The sequence below is a fragment of the Lasioglossum baleicum genome, chromosome 10 (genome assembly GCF_051020765.1).
Source record: "Lasioglossum baleicum chromosome 10, iyLasBale1, whole genome shotgun sequence".
Taxonomy (NCBI): Eukaryota; Metazoa; Arthropoda; class Insecta; order Hymenoptera; family Halictidae; genus Lasioglossum; species Lasioglossum baleicum.
The window spans coordinates 3,365,900-3,393,263 of NC_134938.1; the positions used below are offsets into that span (position 1 = coordinate 3,365,900).

General features: G+C 43.6%; 1 protein-coding gene across 2 annotated transcripts in view; it reads right to left on the reverse strand.

The window, feature by feature from the left end:
- Positions 1-27,364, reverse strand: part of LOC143213059 (protein groucho) — a 169,185-nt gene that overhangs the window by 81,977 nt on the left and 59,844 nt on the right. For both annotated transcript variants that reach the window (XM_076432545.1, XM_076432544.1), the window contains exon 4: positions 16,277-16,321. In XM_076432545.1, coding sequence (XP_076288660.1) covers positions 16,277-16,321 — 45 coding nt within the window. The remainder of the gene's footprint in view (positions 1-16,276; positions 16,322-27,364) is intronic.

Below are 27,364 nucleotides of genomic sequence, written 5' to 3' on the forward strand. Positions count from 1 at the left end.
TGCCATTGCTTAAACCAAACTTTGTTAGCATTTGTAGGATCTTGAAGGATTCGAAAAGTAATCGCTGTGATAACCATTAACTCAATTGCAATCAAAAGTAGTTTGATTTTGTTTGATTTTTAATTTAAAAAGTAACGCGAAACATTCATATTTGTCAGACATTGTTTAAAATCTTCATGACGAGCGTGACTCGTTCAAATACGGCAAGGGGTTAACAGTTTGCGAATCTGTAACCCTCCACCAGCTGCCCTGGATCGTTTACATTCGGGGAGCAATTTCTATCTTTCAAATATTTAGTTTTTCCCATTAATACTTGGAACAATTGACGTTCCAACGATTATAATATTAAACTAAAGACCTCAATACGTGTTCCAGAATTTGTTCAGATTTTTTAAAAATGTAGAACAGTAAAAAATTAGTCGTCAACATGAACAACCCAGCTTGCCCACGGAAAATTAAGCAAAGGGTATGGCCCAAAAAAGATGATAAAAATTGCTGGTGGACCAAATTAAAAGGCCTACAAGCCATTCGAGAGGGCATCGAGAAAAAACACGTGTAAAATGTTAACCCTACATCTCGACCGGGAGGGTAGTTATAGGGTAAAGTGGAACAAAATAGTTTCCGGCTTATCTTCCCAATTTAGTCATGTGCGAAGATTCTGAAAAAATCGAGTAGATGTAAAATAGTAAAATTAATTCGCATTATTAAGTTGAAAGTCCTGGTCGTAAAGAAGAGTGACGTCATTTATATTTTTACAGAACGAGGTTTCAGCACTATTCGCGAATTTCCCGAGATTTTTTGGTGAGCTAACATGAAATCACAGTTTCCACATTGTACGTATTCCGTAAGTCTCAACCGAAAGAATAAATTATTCCTTTCGACTTGCTCCTGCGTGTAGAATCTCGGCCGTTTTCGCCACGATTTCGGAAACTCCTGTACAGGGTCGGTGGTAGAACAATCTGGAAATTCTTCGAAGCTTATTCATTTAGCCGTAGAATAATTGAAACGTCGGTGCCGCCGTTGCTAATAAAAACGTTAAGCCGGTCTCCCCAAAAATCCCACGAAGGATCACGGTTGATCCTCGGTCGTCGCGTAATCAACGCCGAGTTAATTGTAGTCGCTATCAGCTGGGCACGAAGGTCTTGTTTTCCTCAGTGTTCATCCCGGAATTACGACGGTCGGCTGACAACGATAATTCCGCGGTGTTTCGACGAACGAGCCGGCTGGGACGGGGTTGGCCGTAAAGCCGCGTTCACAATGCAAATTCCCGTCGCGTCTGCGACATCGTCGTCGCGGGGAAATGCGCCCGCAGGCGATTTTGTCCTCGCGCGTCAGAAAGAGAGGGATTCCGACAACGGAAGAAGCGAAAGGGGGGAGTTGATGGTGGCGCGGCTGACGGGGTGTGAGAGTAAGAAAGAAAGGGGTTCGGGAGGGGGGGTGTTGAAGCGAGGGGAGAGTGCCTTAACGAGAACCAGTCAGAGGAGGGTGCTGCCGCCTCGACGCTGTGACACTAATTTGCTCGCTACGCGCCACATCGGATATCATTCCGCCGCGTTTTCACCGTCGCCGCGCGTTAATTACCGCGCTGGTATTTACACTAGCTAAGATAGAAACGAGTTCACCGAGGGGCGAGGGTCCCGCTTGTTTTTTGCAAGCCCGAACAATGAGACGCCAGAGACTCACTCCGCGGTAATGGATGCGGTTAGAGGGGAGTTTCCTTTTCCTTTAGGGTATCCGCGACAAAAAAAAAACCGGCTTCGATGGCACAGTTTAACGCCGCGTCGGACCGGAATCGATGCTGTAGCCTAGCGCACGGATTTACTTGCTCGCGACGGCCGAGTTTCAAAGGCTACGCCCCCATACTCGCTATTCGTGGCGCCTAGGAGAACTAGGGCCGCCACGGGGAGCGAGACGCGCGGTCGGGTCGAGGGGGCGTAGCCTTCGAAACTCTGCCGTCGCGAGTAAGTAAATCCGAGCGCTGCTTCAACCCCACCTCGTGACATTCCGAGTTGTTTCATGTTAGATTTGCTCCGCATCTTTACTTTATCGTTTTTTGGAGACCCGAGACTGTTGAGACGCGACGGAACTCGCGGTGAAACTTTTACGTACACTTTCCTACGATTTTATATCGCTTCTAACTCTAAATAAACTTCTAAAGTTCATTGCAAAAACCGACGCGATGGTCTTCCAAATCAGCAGACAAGGTGACGTATCGAAATAAAACATGTGCATAGTGTTCAATAGCAGAACTAATGGTCCCACGGGAATTATAGGGGACGACGAGAGCTCGCGATTATTGGGAGAGGAGGATCTCCGCCAACGGAGTCCGTGAATTCGCAAATTTACGGGACACTACTTTCCGAGGCGAGCACAAAGACAACGCCTCGCCGCGCCGTATCATTCGGGGGACGAGAGCGGTGTCTGTTAATCCGCGAACGCAATTCCGAACGGGAAGAGAGGACGGAGTCGGGGCACACCGCGCACTTCCACGATCCACTTGGCAAAGCTATTTCTCAAAGGCCCCGTTTCCTCGGTGCTCCCCGACCATTTTTCGCTTCGAGTTCGTTACGCCGGCCACGTTTAAATAACACCGGTCGGTTGTTCTCGAGCGGGTAATCCGATCGTGGATTAACCGGGACGACTGTTTTCCAACGGAACGGCCCGAACTTCGCCGGGATTTTGCACCAGCGGAAAACGCTGCGGCGATTCTTTCCGCGCGGGGATAAAATTAATTCCAGCCGTGACTCGAACGATGGGCGAATTCGACGTTAACGATCGACCAGCGCACACCGCCGTCGAATTCAAACGATCCTCGTTTTCTCTCCTTTCTTCTATCATCTGCCTCCTCCCTTTCCCTTCGACCGCTTTTTTTCTCTCTCTCTCTCTCTCGGTTACTCTCGGTGGAGAGCGTTGCTGTTGTTCGGACGAACGAGGTTGCAGCAAAGTGGGAACACCAGACGTGAAAGAGAAGGAAAAAAGAGAAGAGAGAGAGAGAGAAGAATCGTGAGCGGAGGGGATGAAGAAGGAAGGGGAGAGAGACCAGGGAGAACTCGACCCGGGGGGGTGACCTCTTAACGACTCCCTGGGCGCGAGAAGGCCAAAGAGTGTTCGTTCCACCCCCTCGTTGATAGCCGGCATAATGCTAACACCCCTGCATCGATAAAAGTGCGAAACGTCGAGCATAAAGCCGAGTAAGGAGGGTCTGGAGACCGCCTGGTAGTCGGCGTGAGTACATAAATATGCCCACAGGGTGTCTCGAAAATACCGGCCGAAGCTCCCCCGGGATTAATTAAATGCAAATACCGGCGGCTTAGGTGTAGCTTATCGCTCATGATTTAGAATATACCCGTGCTGCTGCCCCGGGGAGAAAGGGTTCCAGGGGGGGGGGGGGAACAAATTACCGTTATTATTTCGCGCGATCGATAGCGACACTTTTTCAGGCCGGCGCGGCGCCGCGCGATGATCTGTACCCGCGATAAATCCACCCATTCAGGGTCTTCTGCGTCTATCTTGCACCTTGAATGATGAACTCTAGGGGGAATTAACACGTTCAGCGTCGACTATCGACCCCGAAGATTCGCACAAAATCAAAATGATAGAAACACGTTGACTGTCGCGTCACCCATGCATGGATGACGGAATTATTTGCCTAGTTTTAGAAGTAAATTTTTTAAATCAAGTTTGCTTGAGAAGTAGAGTCTAGAGAATGCAAACAGGTTGTGATACTGTTTTATCTACCTGGTTAAAGATCAGTGTCGCCGACGTGGCAGCCAACGTGTCAACGATAGAATAACTAGACTGTGAATTTCATTTGTCTGCGGCGTACTAGATTTTCTAATATTCAACATACGGGTAAACATTCCTATTTCAATCAGATTTTTATTTTACCTTGAGCATGACTTTTAATAGAGCGCGTGGGATTTTCTTTAGCCTCGGTTTATGTAAATTGGTGTACATATTCAAATTTTTGTTTTTCGCAACTTTCAATTTTAATAATTGAGCGCTACGTATGGATGTGTTGTAACGGGATGCGACAAGGTTACATCGTTACACAACATTTTTGTGCGTATCGGGTCCATCTTGTGTTAAACAAAAATGAGAATAATGATACAAAGTTCTCTTGACCGGTTTTCGCGAGTAGGCAATTCGATTCGATCTATCTACAGGATTCCCTGTCGCATCTAAACTCATCTATTCTTATCTAAAGCTCTTTATTCTTCAAATCTAACCAAAACCGGCTTGTGGTTTTGGTCTGATACATGAAGTGTTTTTGTACAAAGTTCATTGACAATTTGAACGTACCCAAGTTGGGGAAATAAAGATATTTCTAAGTTAAGTGATTAGTTCTACCCCTTCTAATTCGTAACATTAACAAAATGAGAATGATTATACAAAGTCCAAATGAAGGAAATGCAGCACTGCGGGCACGTAATGTCTCTGTAGCTTGGTTAATAAATTGATTAATTAAAAAGCTAGTAATAGCTGAAATTAATACATTTTTTTAAATGCCTTCTCTCGACACCAGAGAAAATGAGACTTCCGGCAACAGCTAACATCAAGTAGCTGGAATTCCGGTCGTTCGAAGGAATCGAGTCTAAACGAAATATACAAGCCAACCCAATTTCTTTTCGTCGGACCACCCGCTAAGTTGCATCTGCATGCCAGCGCGTCGCGTCGCGGTACACTAAACGCGAGATGACACGCGGAGAAGTTTTACAGTTTCCTCCGAGACTCGCTCTTTCCGGAAAGAGCGAGGAACGCGAAACCCAGGAACGACTAACGGATGAAAAAGGAATGAAGTGAGACGAAGTGTCCTCGGTGTGTCTTGGAAAGCAGCAGGTCGTGCCGGAAAGAGAGGAACGACTCGTAAAAGCCGTACGCCTGATAAAAGCTATTCCGGCGCTGGCAACAACATCACCACCACCAGCTACAGTTGGTTGCAAAAATATCCGCCTACCAGATTTAACCGATTTCATCGACTTCTGTCTAATTTCTGGCAATACCCCTAATTAGAGGATGAACACGGTATGATAAATTATACTCTGGTTCTTCTGTTCTGCTTAACAAAAAATGCGAAAAAAGTTTATGAACATTTTACCTGACAGCACACGCGGTGAATTTTCTTCAAATTTTTACAAATTCCAGGAACTCGAAATCGTTAATTTTATATTCAGACTTCCACATTTATATTGCATTACTAGACTGCGGATCTTTATGCATTTATAGCAAAGTTGAGTAGATGAAATTGAAAATTGTTGGAGAATTTTAGAAAGTGAACATGTCAATATATGATTTCTCCTCTATTAAAATCATTACCAGCAGAAATAACATTCAATTTGGTTCGTACTTCTTGAAACTTGATCGATGCAGACAATTTTTATTTTGCATAACGATCCGCCGTCTAATTATTACGGTTAATACCGTGTATGTTCCCAATTTTTCGAATTAGGCTGAAGAAAAACGTCTGGTATTACGCAATATTAAACACTTCTGTATTCAGAGAGGCAATGTACAAAAGTTTAGTCCGTAGAATTTCGGAAGAGGCGATAGAAGTTGCGTTTTGGGAGTCGCAAACCAGTCGTTTTACTGTTGGACGGTTCTATTGTTGATAGTAGGGGTGTACGGACACTTTTACAACCAACTGTACGCGTCGGACGTACTCGCGGGAGCATCCGCGCGGTACTTAAATCCCGGAGAGCGAACCCGTTAGCGGTCCGAAGGAGAAACGGCTTTTGACCACGACTCGAGTTAACGACTGTTTCCCCGAGGGGTGTGTTTTAGTGCGCGAAATTTAAGTGGCCGTTCGGGGGATCGAGAATTAAGCGTCCCTCCTCGGTGTGTCCCGCAGGAGACCGGAATGTCGAACTTCCGGAATCTCAAGAGCGATGTAAAAGCGAAACAGCCCCCGATAAAAATTCATGGAAACGCCGGAGTTGCCCGCTATCTCCGCCGCGATCGAAGATGTTCCGTGTGTTTATGACCTCCAGGATTATCCGATAAGCTAGCGCCACCGCCTCTCGCAACGTTAAGTCATCGAACAGTCGTTCTCACTTTGCCGATGCTAACCCCTCGTCCGCGGTACTGTTACGGACACCCAACGACTCGCTATTCCTAATTATAGTCCGTTCAAGCAGGTTTTTCGCACGGAGAGCAAGATAACTGAAAGACGGGCGTCTTTAAACGCCTTTGACGGGCGACGTTTCAAGTTTAATGCTATTGAACCACGATAAGCGGTGCTAACGGGCTTCGGACGAGCTATCCGATGGTTGTTACCGTTTACACTCTAATTACAAACGATACGCGTCGACTGGCCTGATATTTGACAGAGGAAACAGAGATGGGGCAGTGGAATGATCCTAAGTAAATCGTTCAACTTAGGAGAGTAAGAACTTGTTTCAGACTAAATCGTGTTTGCACTGAATCGATTTTAAGAAGTACACTCCTCAAAAGAATTAAGGGGTCAATTGTGCGAACCCGAAAAATTGGTCCCAAATCTCTAGTTTCACATGCTCTGTTTCAAATTGTTGCTATGTTGGTGTTTTTACAAAGTTATAGCGAGATGAAGACAACATTGACGGTTAACAAAAATTTTGTGCAACTTTGGCACATCACACGGGGAGTAACAAATGTTTTTGATAAATCGCGTTAATATCATTTGGAAGGACTGTCTTTCCTGTGTAAATTGTGTGGTTGTTGAATATTGTGCGACTTTTTTTTTTATTCGAGTTATTCAACATTGAAGTAAATATGGGCTTTTTAACTTTAACTGGCTCCGGAAAGCGAAAAAATTATCGTAGAATCTTGTGCAAACAAGCAATAGAAAGAGCGTTTCGATTTCTTGCAAAATTCTGAGGTCGTAGACAAATTTTGAGACCAGATTTGAAATCAGCGTGGAAAAATCTATGGGAAATGATTTATAGCATGTTAAAAAAACATTTTTTTCGCGCGTGGTACTGGAGAAACAACATTTTCTTGAAATTCTACATGTTTAACGAATTTTCTCAACGTTAAAAAACGTTCGTACTACAGGAAGGTCGGCTAAATGTTCGAAACGCGGTAGACAGTTCGATCGGGCGCAGTGGATCGTCTTAAAATTCGCTCGTCCGGTAGACAGTAGTATCCGGCGTGTCTTTTTACCGGCGAAGGCACTCGATCTGATTACCGAAGATCCGATAAGAGCCAGGAATAAGTACAGAAAATCCGTAATACATCCGGGGTAAGAGTCGTCGCGCTGATCCACGAAGGAGGAAAGGAATCCTCCTTTCGTTCGACTGGAAAACAGAATTGGCTATGGCATCCTATTCAAGGATGCCGGAGGACGACGTCGAAGGTGGAGGTGGAGAGAGAGAGAGACCGGGGGGAGGGGTTGTAGAGAAAGAGCATCACCGGGGGATGGAGGAAGAAAGTCGGCTCAATTCGTGCGGTATTTCCAGCCAGGCAAACCTAAGTTGCTCCGGATAAAACCTTCCTCCTCGGTCGCGTCGTCTCCGAGTAACATCCTTCCTATCGTCGAGGAAAAAGAGGAAGAGCACGGGGGGGCGGTGGTACTGAGTACAACTACGGTCACAGAACAGATGAGGGAAACGGTGGAGGGAGGGATGTGAAACGGGGGGAGAGACGAGACGCGGTAAAGGATCAGAGACGGTGTAAGAGAGAAAAGAAATCGAAGCCGGTGCCGGTTGAAAGGACTTATCGTGTTGAGAGATCGCGAGCATGGAGGACGTGTATTGGGTACATGGAACCCCATCGGTATTGCAGATCCCTGTGTGTTGAAAGAAACGACGTATTGGTGGAGGCGCATTGGAGGCGGCGTATAGGTACGCCATAATACTCGCGCACTCCGGAGCTCGATCGAGAGGGCGAAGGTACGCGCGAGCGAAACAGATGACGCGGGTAGCCCGGGAAGGGGTGGGGGGGAGAGGAGAGGATGGAGAAAAAGGATGTAGACGTACGTAGCAAGCAGGGTAGGACATTTCTGTGTATATTTTATCGTGCACATATTGCGACTCGTTCTCCGTGGCCGTGCCAAGCCACACAATGCACACGTCTCCGCGTGTTCGGCACTGTGTCCTGGCCGGCGAACAGAGAAGGAAGATACATGGGATCGAAGTTACACCGATGCAACGCCGGGCGAGGCGGAGAAATAGAGGGGGGAGAGGGAGAGAGAAAGAGAAATAGGGGAACGGGAGAAAAAGAAGGAACGAGGAGACCCGGCCGGCGATTAGAAAAGGAGCAAGGCACACGGAGGGACAAAGACGCCAGGTGAAAAAGGACAGAAGGATACAACGGGGGAGGGGGGGGGCAACATGTGTGCGTGGAGAGGTCGACGGCGGCGGCACGTAGAGCTCGATTTTTCCGATAGCGAATTTTGCTCTTCGTTTTTTTTTCCACCCCGAGCACCCTCACTCCGCCTCTCGCCGTGTCGTTCCCACCCTCCTCTCTCATCGCCGATTCACCCTCCCCGGCCGACGTCCCCGTCGACGTGCACCACGTTTTCCCTGGCGTACCATTCGTTCCCCCCAACCACAGCCTGCCATTTTTTCTCTCCCTTTCTCTCGGCCCCCGTCTCTCTTTCTCCCTCCCTCCCTCCCTCTCTCAATCTCCATCTGGTTCTCCGCCTCCGCGCGGCCCAGGCGACCAAACCAGTGGCGCTGCAGACACAATAAAAAGTGGAAAAAGCGATGACCAACGTACACGCAGACGGACGTGCGCGGAAAGAGAAAGAGCACGAGGGGACCGACGACCGTGCCACCGTGTATTAGGTTACCCTCGCTGAGAGCCGGATAGATAGGGGGAGAGAGCGCGAGAGCGAGAGAGAGAGAGGGAGAGAGGGAGAGAGAACAGGGTCGGGGGTGGGAAGAAATCGCGCCGTCGGACGGTTTTGAGAGGTTATTCATGAAGCACCTGACGAGATTCCACGGTCGTAATCTTTTTTTTATACATTTCTTTCTCTCCGGAGGAAAAAGTGGCGCGCAAAAGAGAACCTTCGCCGCGTTCCCACCGCTACACCCCCCCGCCGCGCACCTCCCCGCCGCAATCGAGGTCGGAGCCAGGGTTGCGGAAGCGTTCTTTCGTAATTCGAATGTGGAAATATTATTATCGGACGGATTACGATTTAATCAACGAAATGAATTTTCAACCGGGTCGGCGCAGCGCGGCGCGGCGGAGAGGGAAGGGGGCATTAAATTGTGAAAAATCGCGGTGCGAGGAATCGTAGTGTGACGCGCGAGCAATCGAAAGCGGGATGGAAATTAGTAGAGGAAATACTGGAGGGTGGTCGCGCCCGAGTATCGACCGACCCGCGCCGGGTATTTTGCAACGCTTTTTCGCGGATGTACTCGTTAAACCGATAAATGAATAATGAGCAGACTATACAGGGTCGAACACGGCGCGAGCCCGGTGCCAGCGCGCGGGGGTGGTTCAGGGGGACGACGGGGGGGGTGGGGGCACACTGGTCGAGAGGGATGCAACGAGTCGAGCGCAAAACAACGAAATCGAATCACTCTCGGTGGCCGCCGGTACTTTTCATGCGTGAATTTTCCGACTGCTCGACACGTATTGCAGCTGCGGAATCGCCGGTAATAGCTTTAGCAAAATCGAGAGTAATGCCCGAAAACATTTACTATACGCCTCGCTGGCTGCGAATAAAAACGCGCGATCGTAGAACGATATACATAGTGTCGCGCATTATACTAACTGTTCTGCGGAGGATTATAATTCGCGCGCGACTGCTATCACGCAAGTTATAGTTCCCGGGTTAATCAGCGTGGCTGGGTTCGCGGCCCGAACCGATACTGTTCAATTAGAACCAAAATCGGCTGGAATATTAAATAAACGTGATTACGAATGCGTACGAATTGTACACTCTTTATCGAGGAGCTATCAAAAAACGTAAAAAAAACGTCTAGGACTCATTGAGAGATCATTGATCATTGAATTCGTCTGTGTTCTATAAATTGTAAAAAGCTCAACTGTTGTGTGTATGAGAAATCAGGTCCAATGTGCACAATGTAAAATAGATTTAATTAAATAGACTAATAGATAAATAGATTAAATTTGTTTCACTTAGCAAGTAGGTTTGTTTCGTAGAACATTTAGTTTTTGTGCGTAATGCAAAACATAAATTACATATTATACATTGATTTAATAATTTTTAAGACGCAATTATATAAAAATGTTTCTTGAAAATGGTCTGAAAATTGACCGAAACGTTGAAAATTTTGTGGTAATTTGCAAAATTGCTTAGTTTAGAATTAGTGCGCTGAAAACATCAATACAATACGTTAACAAATTGTCGATCGAGACAAAGGAAACAGTAAAATAGATTGCATAGAATAAAAATGATCTGGGTCGAAAGAAATGTCTTGACTTTTTCATTAGAATTGCTTCGAGTCCAAAGGGTTAACAAATCGATTCACGACTCAACACATCGGAGACTCGGTAACGCGTTCGGTATAATTGTTAATCATCGGCGTAAAAGAACACCGGCGAGCAAACAATCGCGTACAAACTTTACGTCACCCTCAGTTCCGCGGAAAAGGCTGCGCGCACAATCACGAGAGCTGAAATTGAACAAAGTGCAAGTCGGTTGTGGCCTGCAATATGGCTATCTGGTGACCTCATCGTCGTTCTACTTCCATTGAAGGAGCGAAAGATCTAGAATTACCGGAGCACGGGGGGATCCAAGAAATGGAACAGCGCGGCGTGTATACATAATTCTATAGAGCCGGGAGGAGACAACTGTGTGCCGGGCAATCGTGATGCATTAACGCGGCCCCGACAGTTTTCTCCCCATAAATAATAAGAATCGCTATCGGAACGAACGAAAATTCCCGGCGGAACGATCTCGCGTGGGGTGTCGGAGGGCAGGCGAGGGGGTGACATCCGATACGAAATCGCGCGATCGAGTTACGAGGCTCGCGCGTCCCGATGTCCATTGTAAAATTTCGATAGCGGACGTGTCAGAAGCTGTTTACACGATCGTATTTCCGCGGCACAATTTCGTGCCTGATCGCGTTTATAAAAGCGAGCCAGAGAGCCGCCAGCCCCCGCGCGCGTGTGTTTCATCCCCCTGCTGGCCCCACCCCCGGCGATTTTCGTCGGGGCGATTAATCGTCGCGCGTTTATGACGAGCCGGCGTGTTGTCGTTCGTCATGGGAATAAAAAAAAATACTGAGAGAAAACCACACACGGGGAGAGAAAAAAACCAAAAACAACAACAACAACGCGCGCGACGACGGACGGGAGGGTGCAAAAATTGGCAGCGGACACGAGGCGACGGGGGAGGACTGCGAGATGAGTAACAGATCGAATGACGTGCGGAGGGGTTGCGAGGGAGGGTAGGCACGCACCCGGCAAAATGTCGGGACGGGAAACGCGCGGACATTTCGAATCGAATTTATCGGGCGTGTATTAACGCGGTCGGTCGGTCGGTCAGTCTGGTAAGTGTCTGCGAATGGCGGTGTAAACGCGCTCGATTTCGCTTGGATGTAATTAACGTCGGGTAATTCCCGACAATTACCGTCATCATCATCATCCATCAAACCGCAGCCGACCTGTTACGTTTTCCTGTTATACCTGCACGATAATTGTCGTCTCAAATCACTGGTCTCGCATCGATGCGCGCGGCAACGGATACGCGCTCGTTAAAATGAAGGGTAGATCGCCGAGGCGAGCCCGCGAGAATCGACTGATTCGACCGGGCCGAACATACTCTCTCGGACACGGCTTCAATGTCTGCGATGATTGCCTCGCCGTACAAGCCGGCCTTTTGCTAGTCTTTCTTTGCTTCCCATCGCTTGCTCATTCTGGCGCGTGTCCTTTCTAATTGACTGCACTTCACCTTTACGCGGCCCTCATCGAAAGGGATACTGAAGAGCAATACGCATATTGATATAGGATAATCTGCGTGATGGGTCCCATGGAAATCACAGACACAGTTTCCGCGACAACAGATTTCACCGACACCAATTGTGATGCGGAAACAAGACCCCTGCGGCTATTTCGTCGGGTGCCAGGAGGTGATAGGGCTGTAAGTCCTTTGTGCGATAGAGTTTTTTCAGTGGGTAGTGGTTCGACGAGCCCCCCACACTTCCTCCTCGAATTTCATCTATGAGGAGGTGCCAGTGCGTAAACGCATTTTTTCTCTATCGCCTTATATAAATTAAGAAAAAAGATAAAAATTACCTGAATTAATTGTAAGATACGTGAGCTATGTACATAGAAATTTGTTTCTTTTTTTAAATGATCTTAGAGAGTTGGGATGACAAATTTTCGATAGGTGATATCTAGACTGCGGAATTTATGAATTTATAATAAAAGTGGGTAGGTCTAATTTCTGACAGTAAAAACATTTCAAGAATTTAAATATATGTATGTACTACTATATCATTTTCAACCTATTAAACTTATTCAACCAGAAATGAGCTATTTATTTCAACCCAGCTTGTTGCAATTCAGGTAGAAAAAGTTTTTATTTTGCATAAAGATTCAACCGACCAGGCAACGATTAAGCAGTTCGCATTCGCACAGGGAATTAGTGCACAAAATCGGACAATCTAAATAACAACAGACAATTGGTAACAAGGATACATATTGTAATCCGGTGGACACCAAACGCGACAGGAATTCAGGATCTTGGAGCCTCTACTTTTCGCGACGAGGCAAAGCGAGGCAAGGCGAAAGTCTCCGGCGCTATTCTCCCCCGATAAAATAACGCGTACACGGGGCCCCGCGTAAATCACCCCGGGATTTATTGAACGTGTAACGCGAGCAGACCGGTCGGAAGGGGAAAAAAGGGGAAAAAGATCGCGGAGAGGGCCGCGCCTCCTGTCTTTCCCCGGGGGCCGTGTGTCCGCGTGTTCCTCGGCGCAAAACTTCGGGCTCCTTCTCCATTTTCGATGCGCTCAGCCGCCGGCTAATTTATGAATCGTCGTCCCCGGCCCGTTCCCTTCTGTTTCGCTGTCTCACGAAACGCCGGAGACGGCCTCTCTCCTCCACGGGTTCCCGGTCCCGACACGAAGCCCGATTTACGATTTGAGGGGCGCATCCGGACGGAACGGCGCGAGCGAAGAAGCCGCCGAACAGGATGGACAAGGAGAACGGGGGAATGAAACAGGAATGAGAAGAGAAGGAAATAACGGGGTCGGGCTGGAAAATATTCAATAAACGCTAGCATTATTCCCGGCACGTCGACGTTCGAACCTTCGGCTTACGGAAGAGTGGCGAGGAGGTAAGGAGAGAATGATCGTAAAAGCGCAACGAGCGAAGAGAGGGGAAAGATGGAGAAGAAGTGAGAGGGAGAGCGAGAGAGATATGGGTCGGTTGAAATCGAGAGGAAGAAGGAAAAAGCGGGCTATTTATCCTGTCGGTCGTGAGAATTCGTGATCGAGATTCCGGGATGGGTTGTACCAGATAGATTCTCGTCGTGTCAGACCTCTTTCCCGTTTTATTCGCCATATCTGACGGAACTGTCTATTCCCGGAGCCGCGCAAGAACCGTACGCTCCGATCTCTCTCTTCCTCTCTCTCTCTCTCACTCTTTCGCCCCGGTATGAAAGTTTCTGTTAAAAGATCGACGACGGCGCAAGATATAAAGCGTTCCGCGACGGTTTCGCGTTCGCCCGCCAAGTCGATAAATTTTCATGATCGGGCCGCGGGGAGTGGGGGGAGAGGAGGAGCTCGTAAATGAATCGGCCCGGTAAAAACGGACGAAGACGTGCACGGTAATTGACGACATTAATGTCCGGAATGTCGTAAAACCGAGCGCGAAATGAAATACGACGTTTCTCTTCTGGCCCGAGTCTTCGTTCCGCTTTTGGTCCTGTCTCGCCGCCAACAAATTATACCGCAGTTTTTCTCTCTCTCTCGCGCTGTCATTCACGGCGAAAGAAGACGAAGAGCGATCGAGGACGTGGAAGACGGGAAAAATCGGTATTTACAATGGCGATCACGACTGCGCGACGAGAAAACGAGAAATTCAAATCGGTCGAACGCCGCGATGAATATGGATGCACCCGAGGGGAAAAACACGTCCCGGAGGATCTTTGCGATGGAAATCGCCGCGCGGATCTTTGTCTTTATTAATATCGAAAAAAACGTTTTCGAGCGGGATTTCTATCGCCTTGGTAAAGGCCCCCTCTTCCCTTCCTTCCTTCCTTCCTTCCTTTCAAGCTCCCTTGGGTTAATTCACGGTTGTATCAAGCATGCTCCTTCCGATTCTATTTCTGCCTGTTTACTCCGCAAACAGATCGTCCAGGCCATTAAGGGGAAAGCATTACCAAGAATACACTACAGGCAACGTCGGTGCCATTTTTCTTTCGACCATCGGAACAAATCCCGGGGAATATGGCACATCAAAGCAAGGGGGGAAAAACAAAATAGAGCAATCATGTCGACTCGAGGATTTCAGATTCCGGTTTCGCGACGATAATAATTAATTCGTTGCTTCTGGGACGGGGGATGACAAACCTTGACAAAGATGGGCTTCGTTTGATCCGAAGGGTAATCCGGTTTGATACTATTGAATCAAAAGTACTCGCTTTGATCAAGTGATTATACGATGCGTTGAAAATTCTTAATTTCAAATTTCAGGCGTCGAATTTCGTCTTGCAAGAACGTTACGCGGTCTTCTTAACTTACTAAGATAGTTTGACCTGGAGCGAACTTTAGCTTTATGCTGTAACAGTGAAAAAGATCCTCGACTACTAATTGCTGTAAGACGATACTATTCCGCAAAACTTGCCTCGTTGATGAGCGTGGTGCTTTCATTATTACAAGCTTATCAGGACTAACACAGAAAGTATCAAATATTAAAGAATTTTAATGGGTTACAAGAGCCATGAATAGACAGTGAATATTATACATTTGTGGTAACAATAAGAAAATGCGATTTAAAGCGCAGTGTGTGCAAAGCTTAAAAAACATACAAATATACTGTAGATCACTATTCAAACTAGAAATTCTCTACCTCAACTGCAACAAATCGCAGAAAAATTGATTTACTTTTGTGAAAGATTTAGTAAGTTAGAAATATAATGGAACTATAGTTCTAAATTCTTCAACTAATTCTAGTGTTTATCTTTTCTCCATTTTTGTCATAAAGAGCTACGAAAATAGACAGTGAATATTATACATTTATGATAAAAATGAGTAGATGATAACGTAAATAAGTAAGTACAAAAATGAAAACTTGTTTTGTTACTTTTTTTGTGATTTTCTCCAAAACGAAGCAAAAACGAGCAAATCTCTAAAAGACTTTTTGCCTTAGTTTCTCGGTCCCCTACACTCTCCTGAAGTTTTACCATTTAAATTCGGGACACCCTGTACATATAATTAGTAAACAAAATTGTTTAAAATAAGTAGCAGTCAAGGAACTGTCCATTCGAGTGAATTTCAAACGAAACACTTCAAATAGTAGGGAGTTGGCAGCAAAATTGGAAAATAATTCGGAGTGCGAACGGTTAATATCGCTCGGGAAAAAAGCTAACAACAGCACGAAGCAAGTATTTGAAATGTTCCCGGTAAGAAATTGATCACCCAATACCTGAAAATCCTCGGCTCTCTCGGCTAGAATTCCTCGCCTCCACCGGCTACGTTTTTCCAATTCAAGGAACGCTCGTCGAATAGATCACGATCTCCCCCGTTGAATGCCGGGTCCGTGATATACGCTCAATAATTCGCAATAAAACCGTGCTCTCGACGCCGGCCTCCGTCTTTTTCTCCATTGGAAAGTCGACGAAAGAAGTCGTCCGGGGTTCCCGCGCGATTTGCATGTTATTACCTTGTTTACATATTTATTCAATAGCCGTGTCGGGGATCCGCCCTGGCCGCGCGCGCGCCCATTCGAATGGTCTCGTACCCTAATCCGTGGTGTTGTACCTTTAATTTCGAATTAAGGGTTCGAAACCCGTCGGCCGCGGCTCGAGGTTCGAGCGATTAGCAAGTCGCCGCACGGATATTGCTCGCGCGCAGCCGCGTCATGAATGAAAACATAAATTTCACCGGACACGTCGTGCTATCGCGCGTTAAGTCAACGAAGTAATTGCTATACCGGTGTGGTGCTCGTGCTACCGTTGCACGTGCGTGCACGCTGCACACGTAGACGCGCGTGCACACCGCATACACACACGGACACGCGCGGATGCATGCAGCTCGGCGCGCTCATAAACACGGGCGCGCACGGGAGCGTATTCATACGAGCCGAGCGAGAGAGCCGGCTTCTATCGCCGCGCTTCGATGATATTCATTTGAAATTCAAATTAACAACGAGGGCTTACCTGTTTATGCATTTCCACGTTCAGCCCGTAGGACATCTCGTAATACTGCGAACATGAAAAAGAAAAACAGAGGAACGATATATTAGACGTGAGAGATATAAAACCCGGCGGAAATATAAAGAAGCGTGCCGCGGTTATAAACGTTAACGCGATGCTCGCGCAATACCCGCGTGTCGGGTAAAAGCCGGTGTTTGTCTCACAGATACGCGAGTTGCGCGCCGCGCCGCACAGTGGGCAATTTGGTCGAAACTCGATTCGAAATCGAAGAACTTTCGATAGGAATGAGGTAGAGCGATGAAATTTTTTTTAAATTAAAGCTGAAACTTTGCAGAATATGGGAAAAATAGAGAGATTATGGTAAGAATGTTTTTTAACGTTGAGAAAATTCGTAAAAACTTGCACAATTTCACGAAAATGTGGTTTCTCCGTTACCACGGGCGGAAAAATTGTTTTTTTTAACATGCTATACATCATTTCCCGTAGATTTTTTCACGCTGATTTCAAATCTGGTCTCAAAATTTGTCTACGACCTCTGGTTTTCTCAAGAAATCGATTTTTATGACAAGAAATTAATAAAATCATGTTTTTGTTGAAATGATTTCTTGTCACGAAAATCGATTTCTTGAAAAAACCAGAGGTCTTAGGCAAATTTTGAGACCAGATTTGAAATCAGCGTGGAAAAATCTACGGGAAATGATGCATAGCATGTTAAAAAAAAAAACAATTTTTCCGCCCGTGGTAACTGAGAAACCACATTTTCTTGAAATTGTGCAAGTTTAACGAATTTTCTCAACGTTAAAGAACAATCTCGCCATAATCTCCCTATTTTTCCCATATTCTGCAAAGTTTCAGCTTTAATTTAAAAAAAATTTCATCGCTCTACCTCATTTCTATCGAAAGTTCTTTGATTTTGAATCGAGTTAGGTCAAATTTACCCACTGTGCGCCGCACCGGTTCGTCCGTTTCTGCGTGCAATCTGGACAGCGGCCGATTACACGCGAAAACATGGCGAAAATATGCGGCGTAATGGTTTCATCCGAGAACGAGGTCTCGGGGAAATTAAGTTTGGATACTTATCGCGCTGATCGGGTAACGTGAACGGCAATTGATTATACGTCGTACGGAAATAATTAAAAAATACGCAAGTTGTTTGACTTCGGCATGTACATATTCGTTCGAACAAGTTTTCAGACTTATTTAAAAAAAAAAAAAAAACAGACATGCTTGACGAATCCTTAAATTTCAACAATTTTAATCTGCACTTTTTAGTCGTTTTTGCACGCGGCGTATCCTTCTCCTCATCTACATAAGTCGAGCCGCTTAATGCAAAGATGATCCAAGTGAAAATCATCGCGTAATGAGTAGACAGCGGATTTTATGCATTTACGGCAAAAATGGGTAAGCACAATTTAAAGCAGAGGACATATTAAAAAGATTTAAAGACATCAGCGTATTGGTCTCAGCTTAATCAGATAATTAAAAGAAGAAAGACATTTTTATTTCACCTCTGTGTCTTGCAATCAATGCAAACATTTTTTATTTTGCATAATATCCACAGTTTAGTAATCGCTGTACTAATAAGCTGTAACTCTGCATTTTTTAATGACACGACTAAATTACTTGATATTCTGGAGATTTTCCCAGAGATGAATTTCTTGTTGATCAAACCTTGATTCGTTGATGACGATTAAACCTTGAGACGTGGTATTAAACCAAACTAGTTCGAGTAAGAGAGGTTCTACCGCACCTTGCTTGTACAGAATCACTTTTCGCGTATGTACTATAATTTCGAATGTAGCTCGAGCACGTATTAAGGAACATGAACTGGTAAACCCGTATCCAGCTCAGTCTTTCTCACTTTTTGTTTCATTTGATTCTTACTCCCCATCGGTCGGCCGTAATTGAATTTTACCAAGGACATCGATTTCGCCGGTGTCGCTGGCACGGTACAAAGAGCCGAGCCTGATCGAGACGATCGAGATATGTGAACCGAATTTGTGCCAGGGGGATCAAGGGGATAAATAAATTTCATCGGTAACCGCCGGTGGAGGGGACAGGGGAGGGGTAAATTTGCTCGCATGTAAGTACTCAGGTGCAACTTATTATGCAACGCACGACTCGATTGCACCTGACCGCTCGAGTTGCTCGGGCAGTCGCGGCGTACTCTCGACGATCCCGAGGATCGATTCGCTGCTGATAACACTGTCCAACAAATTTCAACTTTTTTTGTGATTTCAATATACTGTTGGGTCCTTCTTATAGAGTTTTTTGCGCTGATTCCGAATCTGGTTTTAATTTTTTTCCTATACGTCCAGTTTTTGAAAATCATGGCTTTGAAAAAAAAAACATATTTTTCAACTTTAAACAAATATTGTGATGTTATTATAAAAGATATTGAATTGTTGTTTACAGCAAACAATTCTGTAGACTTTCCCGAATACAGTGATATCCAATATTAATACATTATGATTGTTTAAACATGTTTAAACAATGATTAAAGACGGAGATGCACCACTTTTGCACCAATTTTTGCGGATATTTTCGAATTTATCTCAAAAAATAAGGGTTCAGCGAAAAATTGAACTATACCACGCGAAAGAGCAGACTTTTATCTTGAGAAACCCCCCTCTGAAGTTTGCATGGTCGACGTTTTTACCGAACCAGAAAGCAAAATATCTTCGCCCGACATGCGTTGACGCCAGTGGTGCTCTTCCACTAGCGCGGTCGTTCGTCGGGATACGGCGCGGCGCGCTGCGGTGAAACGGCGCGTGGCTATAAGCGCGCAATTATGTCAGCTTACTTAAATGTAATATTTTATTAAATGTTATATTATTGTTATTTATTATTTATTAGTATATTTATTCTGTATAAATTATTTTATGTATTTTTTAATGTTAGTCTCTCGTTTATAGTATATTTAATACAAAAAATACCTTTTGTAACAAAAAAATAATTTATTCACACACTACACTATTACACTATTTACAATGCTAATATATATGTGTACACTATTCAGATATAATACACTACTAAAATACATATATTATATACACAACAACTAAAATACTATAAATAACTATAAATGTTTTTTATGAAGTTTTATACGTAGCAATGCAGATTTGAAATGCTTGACACGACTGATTTCAACAAACACAAAGCCGAAACTGAACTCTGGCATCAGTTTTCTTAAGAACCAACACGATACATATTTTGAAATAAATGACGGTCTACGGACAACGGAATACATACAATGTAAGGAAAGTCTGCAATGCGGTGACTGAAAAATTTTATTTTCAGTAATTGTCGTCTTATCTATGTATTGTAATTATAGTGCCAATGAACACTCGAGATTCTTCCGAGTAAAATAAGTCCAAACACAATATAAACGGGACTATTTTTATTGACTTAAATACATAATTAAAATAGTTTGCTCCATATTAAATCGATATAGTGTATTATATCTGAATAGTGTACACATATATATTAGCATTGTAAATAGTGTAATAGTGTAGTGTGTGAATAAATTATTTTTTTGTTACAAAAGGTATTTTTTGTATTAAATATACTATAAACGAGAGACTAACATTAAAAAATACATAAAATAATTTATACAGAATAAATATACTAATAAATAATAAATAACAATAATATAACATTTAATAAAATATTACATTTAAGTAAGCTGACATAATTGCGCGCTTATAGCCACGCGCCGTTTCACCGCAGCGCGCCGCGCCGTATCCCGACGAACGACCGCGCTAGTGGAAGAGCACCACTGGCGTCAACGCATGTCGGGCGAAGATATTTTGCTTTCTGGTTCGGTAAAAACGTCGACCATGCAAACTTCAGAGGGGGGTTTCTCAAGATAAAAGTCTGCTCTTTCGCGTGGTATAGTTCAATTTTTCGCTGAACCCTTATTTTTTGAGATAAATTCGAAAATATCCGCAAAAATTGGTGCAAAAGTGGTGCATCTCCGTCTTTAATCATTGTTTAAACATGTTTAAACAATCATAATGTATTAATATTGGATATCACTGTATTCAGGAAAGTCTACAGAATCTTTTACTGTAAACAACAATTCAATATCTTTTATAATAACATCGCAATATTTGTTTAAAGTTGAAAAATATGTCTTTTTTTAAAACTCCATTTTCTCAAAAACTGGACGTATAGGAAAAAAATTAAAACCAGATTCGGAATCAGCGCAAAAAACTCTATAAGAAGGACCCAACAGTATATTGAAATCAAATTTGGTGTTGGACAGTGTAATCAAACATGGGCCCCGCATTAACGCCGGCCATTATATAAGTAATACGAGCGGCGAGAGGTTGCAGTCCATCCATCCGTCCGGTACAAACGATCTCGATCGAGACGCGAAACGATGACTCGACGCCCGAAAATTCCTCGAAGAGATATTCGAGGGGAACAGAAGAGGAACGAGAAGATGGAAGCCAGAGATATATCCTCGTGTAGACGGTTAAGCTGAGCAGAAAGACTCCCAAGGGCTAATCGAATTATCGAGTTACCTAAACCGAGATGCTGGGCTCGAATTCGTAATAACGTCTAAAAGAACCCTTCGAAGAGGGTCTTTAGGGTCTGTACACGGCTGCCGAGAGAGCCGAGATTACATCGATCGAGCGAGATTACGAAAACCGGGCCAAATTGAGCCGTAATGTGAGATCTCCGCCAGGAAGGAGGATAAACGCCCCGGAGAAAATGAGAAAAACGAACGGGGAATCGGTCTACCCTCCCTCTTTCGCGGACCTACAAGGAGAATCCGAGGAGCACCGGTGGTACGGGGGTACACGTTCGTGTGAATCGTGCGTGTACGCGACGTCCAAGACCGGTTTCTCGTAACATCGTTTCTACATCGTGTGTACAAGATCCCGTCCCGGGTATGCTTTAACTAATTCACCTACCGGCCAGAGATTCTCAACTCTTCCCGGAGCGTGGACTCGATAATAACAAGTTACACTAAACCTACCACCACCATACAAAATGATCAGTTCCAGATTTATTATTTTACAATTATTCAAATAATAAATTGAATTGATTGTATAAATACATTTAGTAGAGAACGTATAATAATAGGAGCCGCACAATGTCTAAATAAAATCAATCTTGCCATTTTTATAAGGGAACATGTACCAGTTACATATGTACTTTCAAAGCTCGGTAGGTTTAGCGTTTCTAGAATTACGAGGGTGCGGGATACACCTTCTCATTTTTCAATAATGTAAAGTTGGGGTTTTTCAGTAGTCATGAGGACTAGATAAAAGATCAATCTAGGCCGCAGTCGCCCTCAAAAGTCCTATTTTTACGTTTACGATGCGTAATTTGCATTATTCGACAGCGTGTAGCTGTCGCAGCTCCATGAAAATAGCTACATGCGTAGCTTTATGCTCCGAATAATGCAAATTAGACTGTGGAATAACGAAGAAATATGACTTTTGGGGGCGACTACGCCTAGATTGATCTCTTATCTAGCGCTTTTGACTACTGAGAAACTCCGTCTTTGCATTATTCGTTTCGACGTCACCTGTTATGAAATTAAAAATACCCAGTTCCATTTAAAGATATGACAGCGACCTCGATTTTTTGTCGAGAAACGATTTTCTTTTAATTTAAAAAATTGCAATTTCTTGTCGGTTAAATACTGATTAACTTTGGTAAGAAACACTCTTCTGTCCGACCATCCGAAGGGGATGAAAAATCGTGGGGACTAATTTGTGCCGCACCCTGTATATACATACATACAGTGTTCATATTTCAACTCTATAATATTGACAACGGTTTAAAGGTATACAACAAAAGTTGATCAGTATTCACTTTTCCACGAAATTATCAGAAATATTTTAACAATCGAGGTGGCCTCTATGTTAACGTATATTTTTGACTTTATAATATTTTAGCTAGTGTCCAGACGAATTCAACGACTTAGGGAATACCATAAAAAAATCTTAAATCCTGAAATATCGCTAAAATAATTTTGAAACCACACAAAACGGGTTTCCAGCCCACTGCGCTCCGCGCCGATGCGAATTAAGGGGTCTTCTGGTATAGAACCTTGAAAAAATCGATTTGTCTTTTTTGCTATTTCTTTTAAAGCACATGCCATTAAAATATGTCTGCAAAATGATTTATTTAAGGCAGTTGAGACCATTTTGAACCAGAGTTATAAACGTTCCTCCTAAATTCTAATTTTCCGACAGCCGTTTAAATTGTCAGCTATTTATACGGAGTTCAAAAAGAAGATTACATAATAAGGAATTTATGTGTGCCCACCGGTTAACACTTGTTAAGTGACATGTCTCGCATTAACTGTACTATTAACATTTAATTCCAGATTTACGAACATAGAATCAACAAATTCTTACATTCGCGATACCAGAATTTGTTCGCATTCCAATTGTTTGATTTCTCGATCGGTGGACTTTGAACTGTTCGGCTTTGAAACTGGAAATGTCCGTTGGCATTGGTCAACACTGCAAAAAGAGGATACTCTTAAAAATTGCATTTCCTTAGAAACGCAGAGTCCTCGAAATCTTGTGCACCGCACAGACTCTACTCTGCGGAAACTAATCTTCCACTGGTTCTTTGAAATATCCGTTGCCGCGAAACAGTTCAGAACCTTGAGGTCTATAGAACGTAAAGGACCGGCTGCCCCAAAGCTGCTCTCTATGCTACCTTCAAAGATTCAGGTTACAAGTACCAAAAGATGCTGCCGGTGATCTAAATATTTTAGTCTTCGCTTTTCAGGTCCTCGCCGACCGTTTTAAAAACATTCCGCGGATTCCTTCCGGACTCTACATTGAATTTATTAGTGAAATGGAGCCAAAGATTGTCCGCCTTTTAACAGGGATCAAGAATTTGATTTTGGTATATTAAGATTATTAATACGATCAGCTTTGTACGTATGTGTGTACTCATTTGAATGGAAAATTCAAGTTAACCAACTACAAGTCCCGATCTAAGCCGAGTCTCGGTTCTGTGCTGTGACAAAGATCGAGACCAGCCATTGTTTTGTGGCCGCGTCGACTGCGCCGAACATAGAAAAGGACAGAAAATAACGTATCGATCAGACAATACCACAGTGCAATATAATAGAACTTCTTTATCTTCTACTTACTTTTAATGAAATTTTACCGATATGTTTGAGACATTTTTCTGATTAAAATGACACCAAACAAGATGCATAATGCACATATATGCATACCGTCAATTAAACCAGTAAATACAGTTTAAATTACATCGAGTTTAGTGCCAAAGTGTCCCACAAAAATAATGAAAAAAAATGAAGAAGCTTTGGTGATTTGGTGAACGGTCACCTCCGTCACGCTTATACTGGGATTTTACAGTATGTTAATCGAAAGTTTATCACACATAAATAGCTGAATGCCAACGCTGCACAAAAGCGAACAGAAAACACGAATTTCACAATTCCGTTGTTGGTTTTCCGATTAGCTTCTAAGAATCCGCGTACGTCGACGACTTCCTGTATTCAGAATAGACGGTCAACAAACAATCGTAAAAATAGACACAGATGAAGATCCCAATAGAAAGATAACTAGTATTCCGTCTAATTATTTCGCTATCGTTAACATCGTATTTCTGAGAAGAGAAAACGTAGTCGCTGCGTATAATCGAGGGATAACTATCGTGGAAAAATGATCATGACCGAGTGTACTTCCGCGGAATCAATTATTATCTGCGCGCGCGCGCGCTGGTTTATTAAATGAAACACACTCGAACGATCCGGCGTAAACACCCGCGAGAAACAATCTGATAATCGACGGCAATTATAGTCCGACGATAGGCGAGGGTACTTACTCGCGAACCGCGGAAAAAATGGTTAATGACGTTAAGAAGCTCTGTTATCGATAACAAGCGTGTCGACGAACGTGTTAAGTGGAAAACCATCGGATCTCCTCCGGTTTCATGTAGCCGAGCCGCGCACGGCACGGCTTCTCCCAACCCCTCGATTTTATGACTCATCTGTGAGTCACGCCGACAAGACTTTCGACGAGCGGAAGAACGTCACCGGTACGTAGGTACACGGTACACGCTGTGGGACACGTCCCGAAGAAAAAGGCAAAAGGACATCGTGTCTGTTCAGGGACATCGAACCGGGGAAAAGAAAACACGAGGAATCGAACGGCAACGACGTGAGCGCGAACTTGGCAGCGACGGCTGCAGCTGGAAGGAAAAATGCGAGACGAAAAAATGGTACCTCTGCGATTTTAACGAGCGACCGGGACACGGGAGTAGTCGCCACATCATTCCTCGTACTGGAACAACGACTGTCGTGAAAACGGTCTTTATTGCTCGTCGATCGTAAAGCCGTGTTTTAATATATCAACGTGACCGCTGCAGAAGCACTGCCATTTTTCCTTTTATCCTCACCGCCACGCCGCGGCAACGTAAAACCTGAAGGCCCGTATTGAGCTGTAACGTCGCGTCGCACCGGCTAGAATGCTGTGTTCCAGGCGACAAATTTGCGGTTCAACACGTTTCGTTTCCGGTTTACCGGAAAAATTCGGCCGCGAACCCGAAAATTATTGCGCCGTCTGATTCGAGAACAATGGAAACGCGCCCCCAGTAAATATGCCGTTGCGTCTCGAATTTTCTGCGCTACTTTCATTCAGAATAACTTCTTTTATCTCATCTTTAGTATCTGTCCTCCCCGCGTTGTTGGTATCGGAGATTCGTTGCTGGAAAACACTTTGGCGTATAGGTTTCCGAAATTCGTCATATAGTAGTGCACCCTTAACACTAACCGGTCAAATGACCGGTGTCACAGTTGTTACTTTATTATTATTGAAGTCGCAAGGATAATTCCGTTAGAAATTGGTAAATGAATTTCTTTGTTCAAGCACATATTGTTACAAAAATTGCAAGGAACTTAAATACGTTCAGTGTTGTCATTTTACCACGATTTTATTAGCTCCCTTCCTTGTTTGTCTGTCTGTCCGGTACAAATTTTGCAATTGATTTTAAACTAACTTCCTGATGAGCTAGAATTTCTTTATTCAAGCACATACTGTTATCAAAATTGCAAAGAAGTTAAATATGTTCAGTGTTATCATTTTACCACGTTTTTATTAGCTCGCTTTCTTGTCTGTTTTTATTAGCTCGCTTCCTGATGAGCTAGAGACTTGATCGTTACATATTTATAAAACAATGTATAGCAGTCGTATTTTGTGCTCGGCACGGTTAGTGTTAAATGTCTGCCGCTATCCCCTCTACAATTCCAAAAAATGAAATCTCAGACTGAAACTTGATACATACAAGTATCTCACTCACACACATGCCCCGCCCTTTCTTCGATTGAATTCGCAAAAACCACGATCTCCACTTAAGTGTCCGTATTCGGTCCTATAGGCGCTTAATTGTGCGCTACTGTACCAAAGAAATTAGAAAGATAGTACCGCATAAAGCAAGAATGGAGAGTAATTCGAGAGTAATGAAGTTGCCGACGTTCGTTCTTACAAAAAACCGTAATTAAAGATCAATGTAGTACGCGTGCACCTGACTAATGGCTGCCGTTAGCACTACAATCGAGTCCTGGCACTTTAAAGACTCTGATAGTTTCAACAAAAAGAGACCAAGTGCATGAAAAATTGAAGAAATAAATAAAGCGGCGTGGCGCACGCCAGGAAACGCGATGCACGTAAAAAGCGTTTTAACTGACTCCTATTCCTAACGAGGTCGTTTAATTACTACGCAGCTTTTCGATACCGTTGAAACTTCGATCGAGTAATTGCTAGAATTCGTGTTCCACCGTGTTTTACATAATCGTATCACAAACGTATAAACTCCGCAGTCTATTTACCACGCATAAATAAAACACGCGCTTTTGCTCGTTCTCGCGCACGCTCGTACGCCGTTTAACGGACACACGACTGCCGGCTAATAAAACCCGTGCATCGTAAACAGTTACGAGCGGGTTGCGCGAAGCTGTTTATCTCGATATATTATCAAAAATCGGCGTTACGTACCCGTCGACCGAGAAAAACGAAACCGCGCGGACGCGAAGAGGAAATTGCTAAAAAAGAGCATCTCGGATATTGTCGCTGAATGAGTAATTAATAATTTACGCGTAGGTCAGGGACCATTTCGTCGAGTTTAACAACTCCGAAAGATAATACACTGGCTGCCGAGTAATTTTCTAGATAGAAACGAAGATGTGAAAGTAATTTAAAAAAAAGGAAAAGGAAAAATGTGAAAAAAGTAGCAAATGGAAAAATGTACAATTATAATCTACTTTAGTAGAACGCGAAAGCATTTCTTTTCATCTATTTAAAATTGTTTATGGAGACTTATTTTCTCGGAAAATCTTTTCAAATCATTAACAAGATGTTAGAAGACTTTTCGGGTAATAAAAAGTATGTTATAATAACTTTTGTATGTGTTAGACTTTATTTTTTAAGATAATTAAAAGAAAAAAATATATTTTTATTAAAACTTTCTGTTTCTTATAATTGACAGGACCATTTTGATTTTGCATAAAAACCCGCAGTTTATTTATAACTGTTATGAGTATGGATTTTATGCATTTACAAAAGTGGTGTCTCTCCGTCTTTAATCATTGTTTAAACATGTTTAAACAATCATAATGTATAAATATTGGATATCGCTGTATTCGGGAAAGTCTACAGAATCTTTTGCTATAAAGAACAATTCAATATCTTTTATAATAACACCACAACATTTGTTTAAAGTTGAAAAATATGTTTTTTCTTCAAAGTCATGTTTCTCAAAAACTGTGCGTATAGGAAAAAAAATTAAAAACAGATTCGGAATCAGCGCGGAAAACTATAAGAACCACCCAACAGTAGTTGTGGAACAAATTTGGTGTTGGACAGTGCGTGTGTTATCGATAAAATACTGTATTAATCGTACTGAGAGAGAAATTGAATTTTTATTTCACTCGAGTCGATTGCAAATCAAGTAGAAAATTTTTATTTTGCATATACATCCATCCATTGTGGGTGAGAATCAATACAATACGTATCACCACGAATATCGTATGTGTAACCGTTATTTTTCGTTTCTCCATTTCGGTTCTAAAAACTAACATGTATGAAA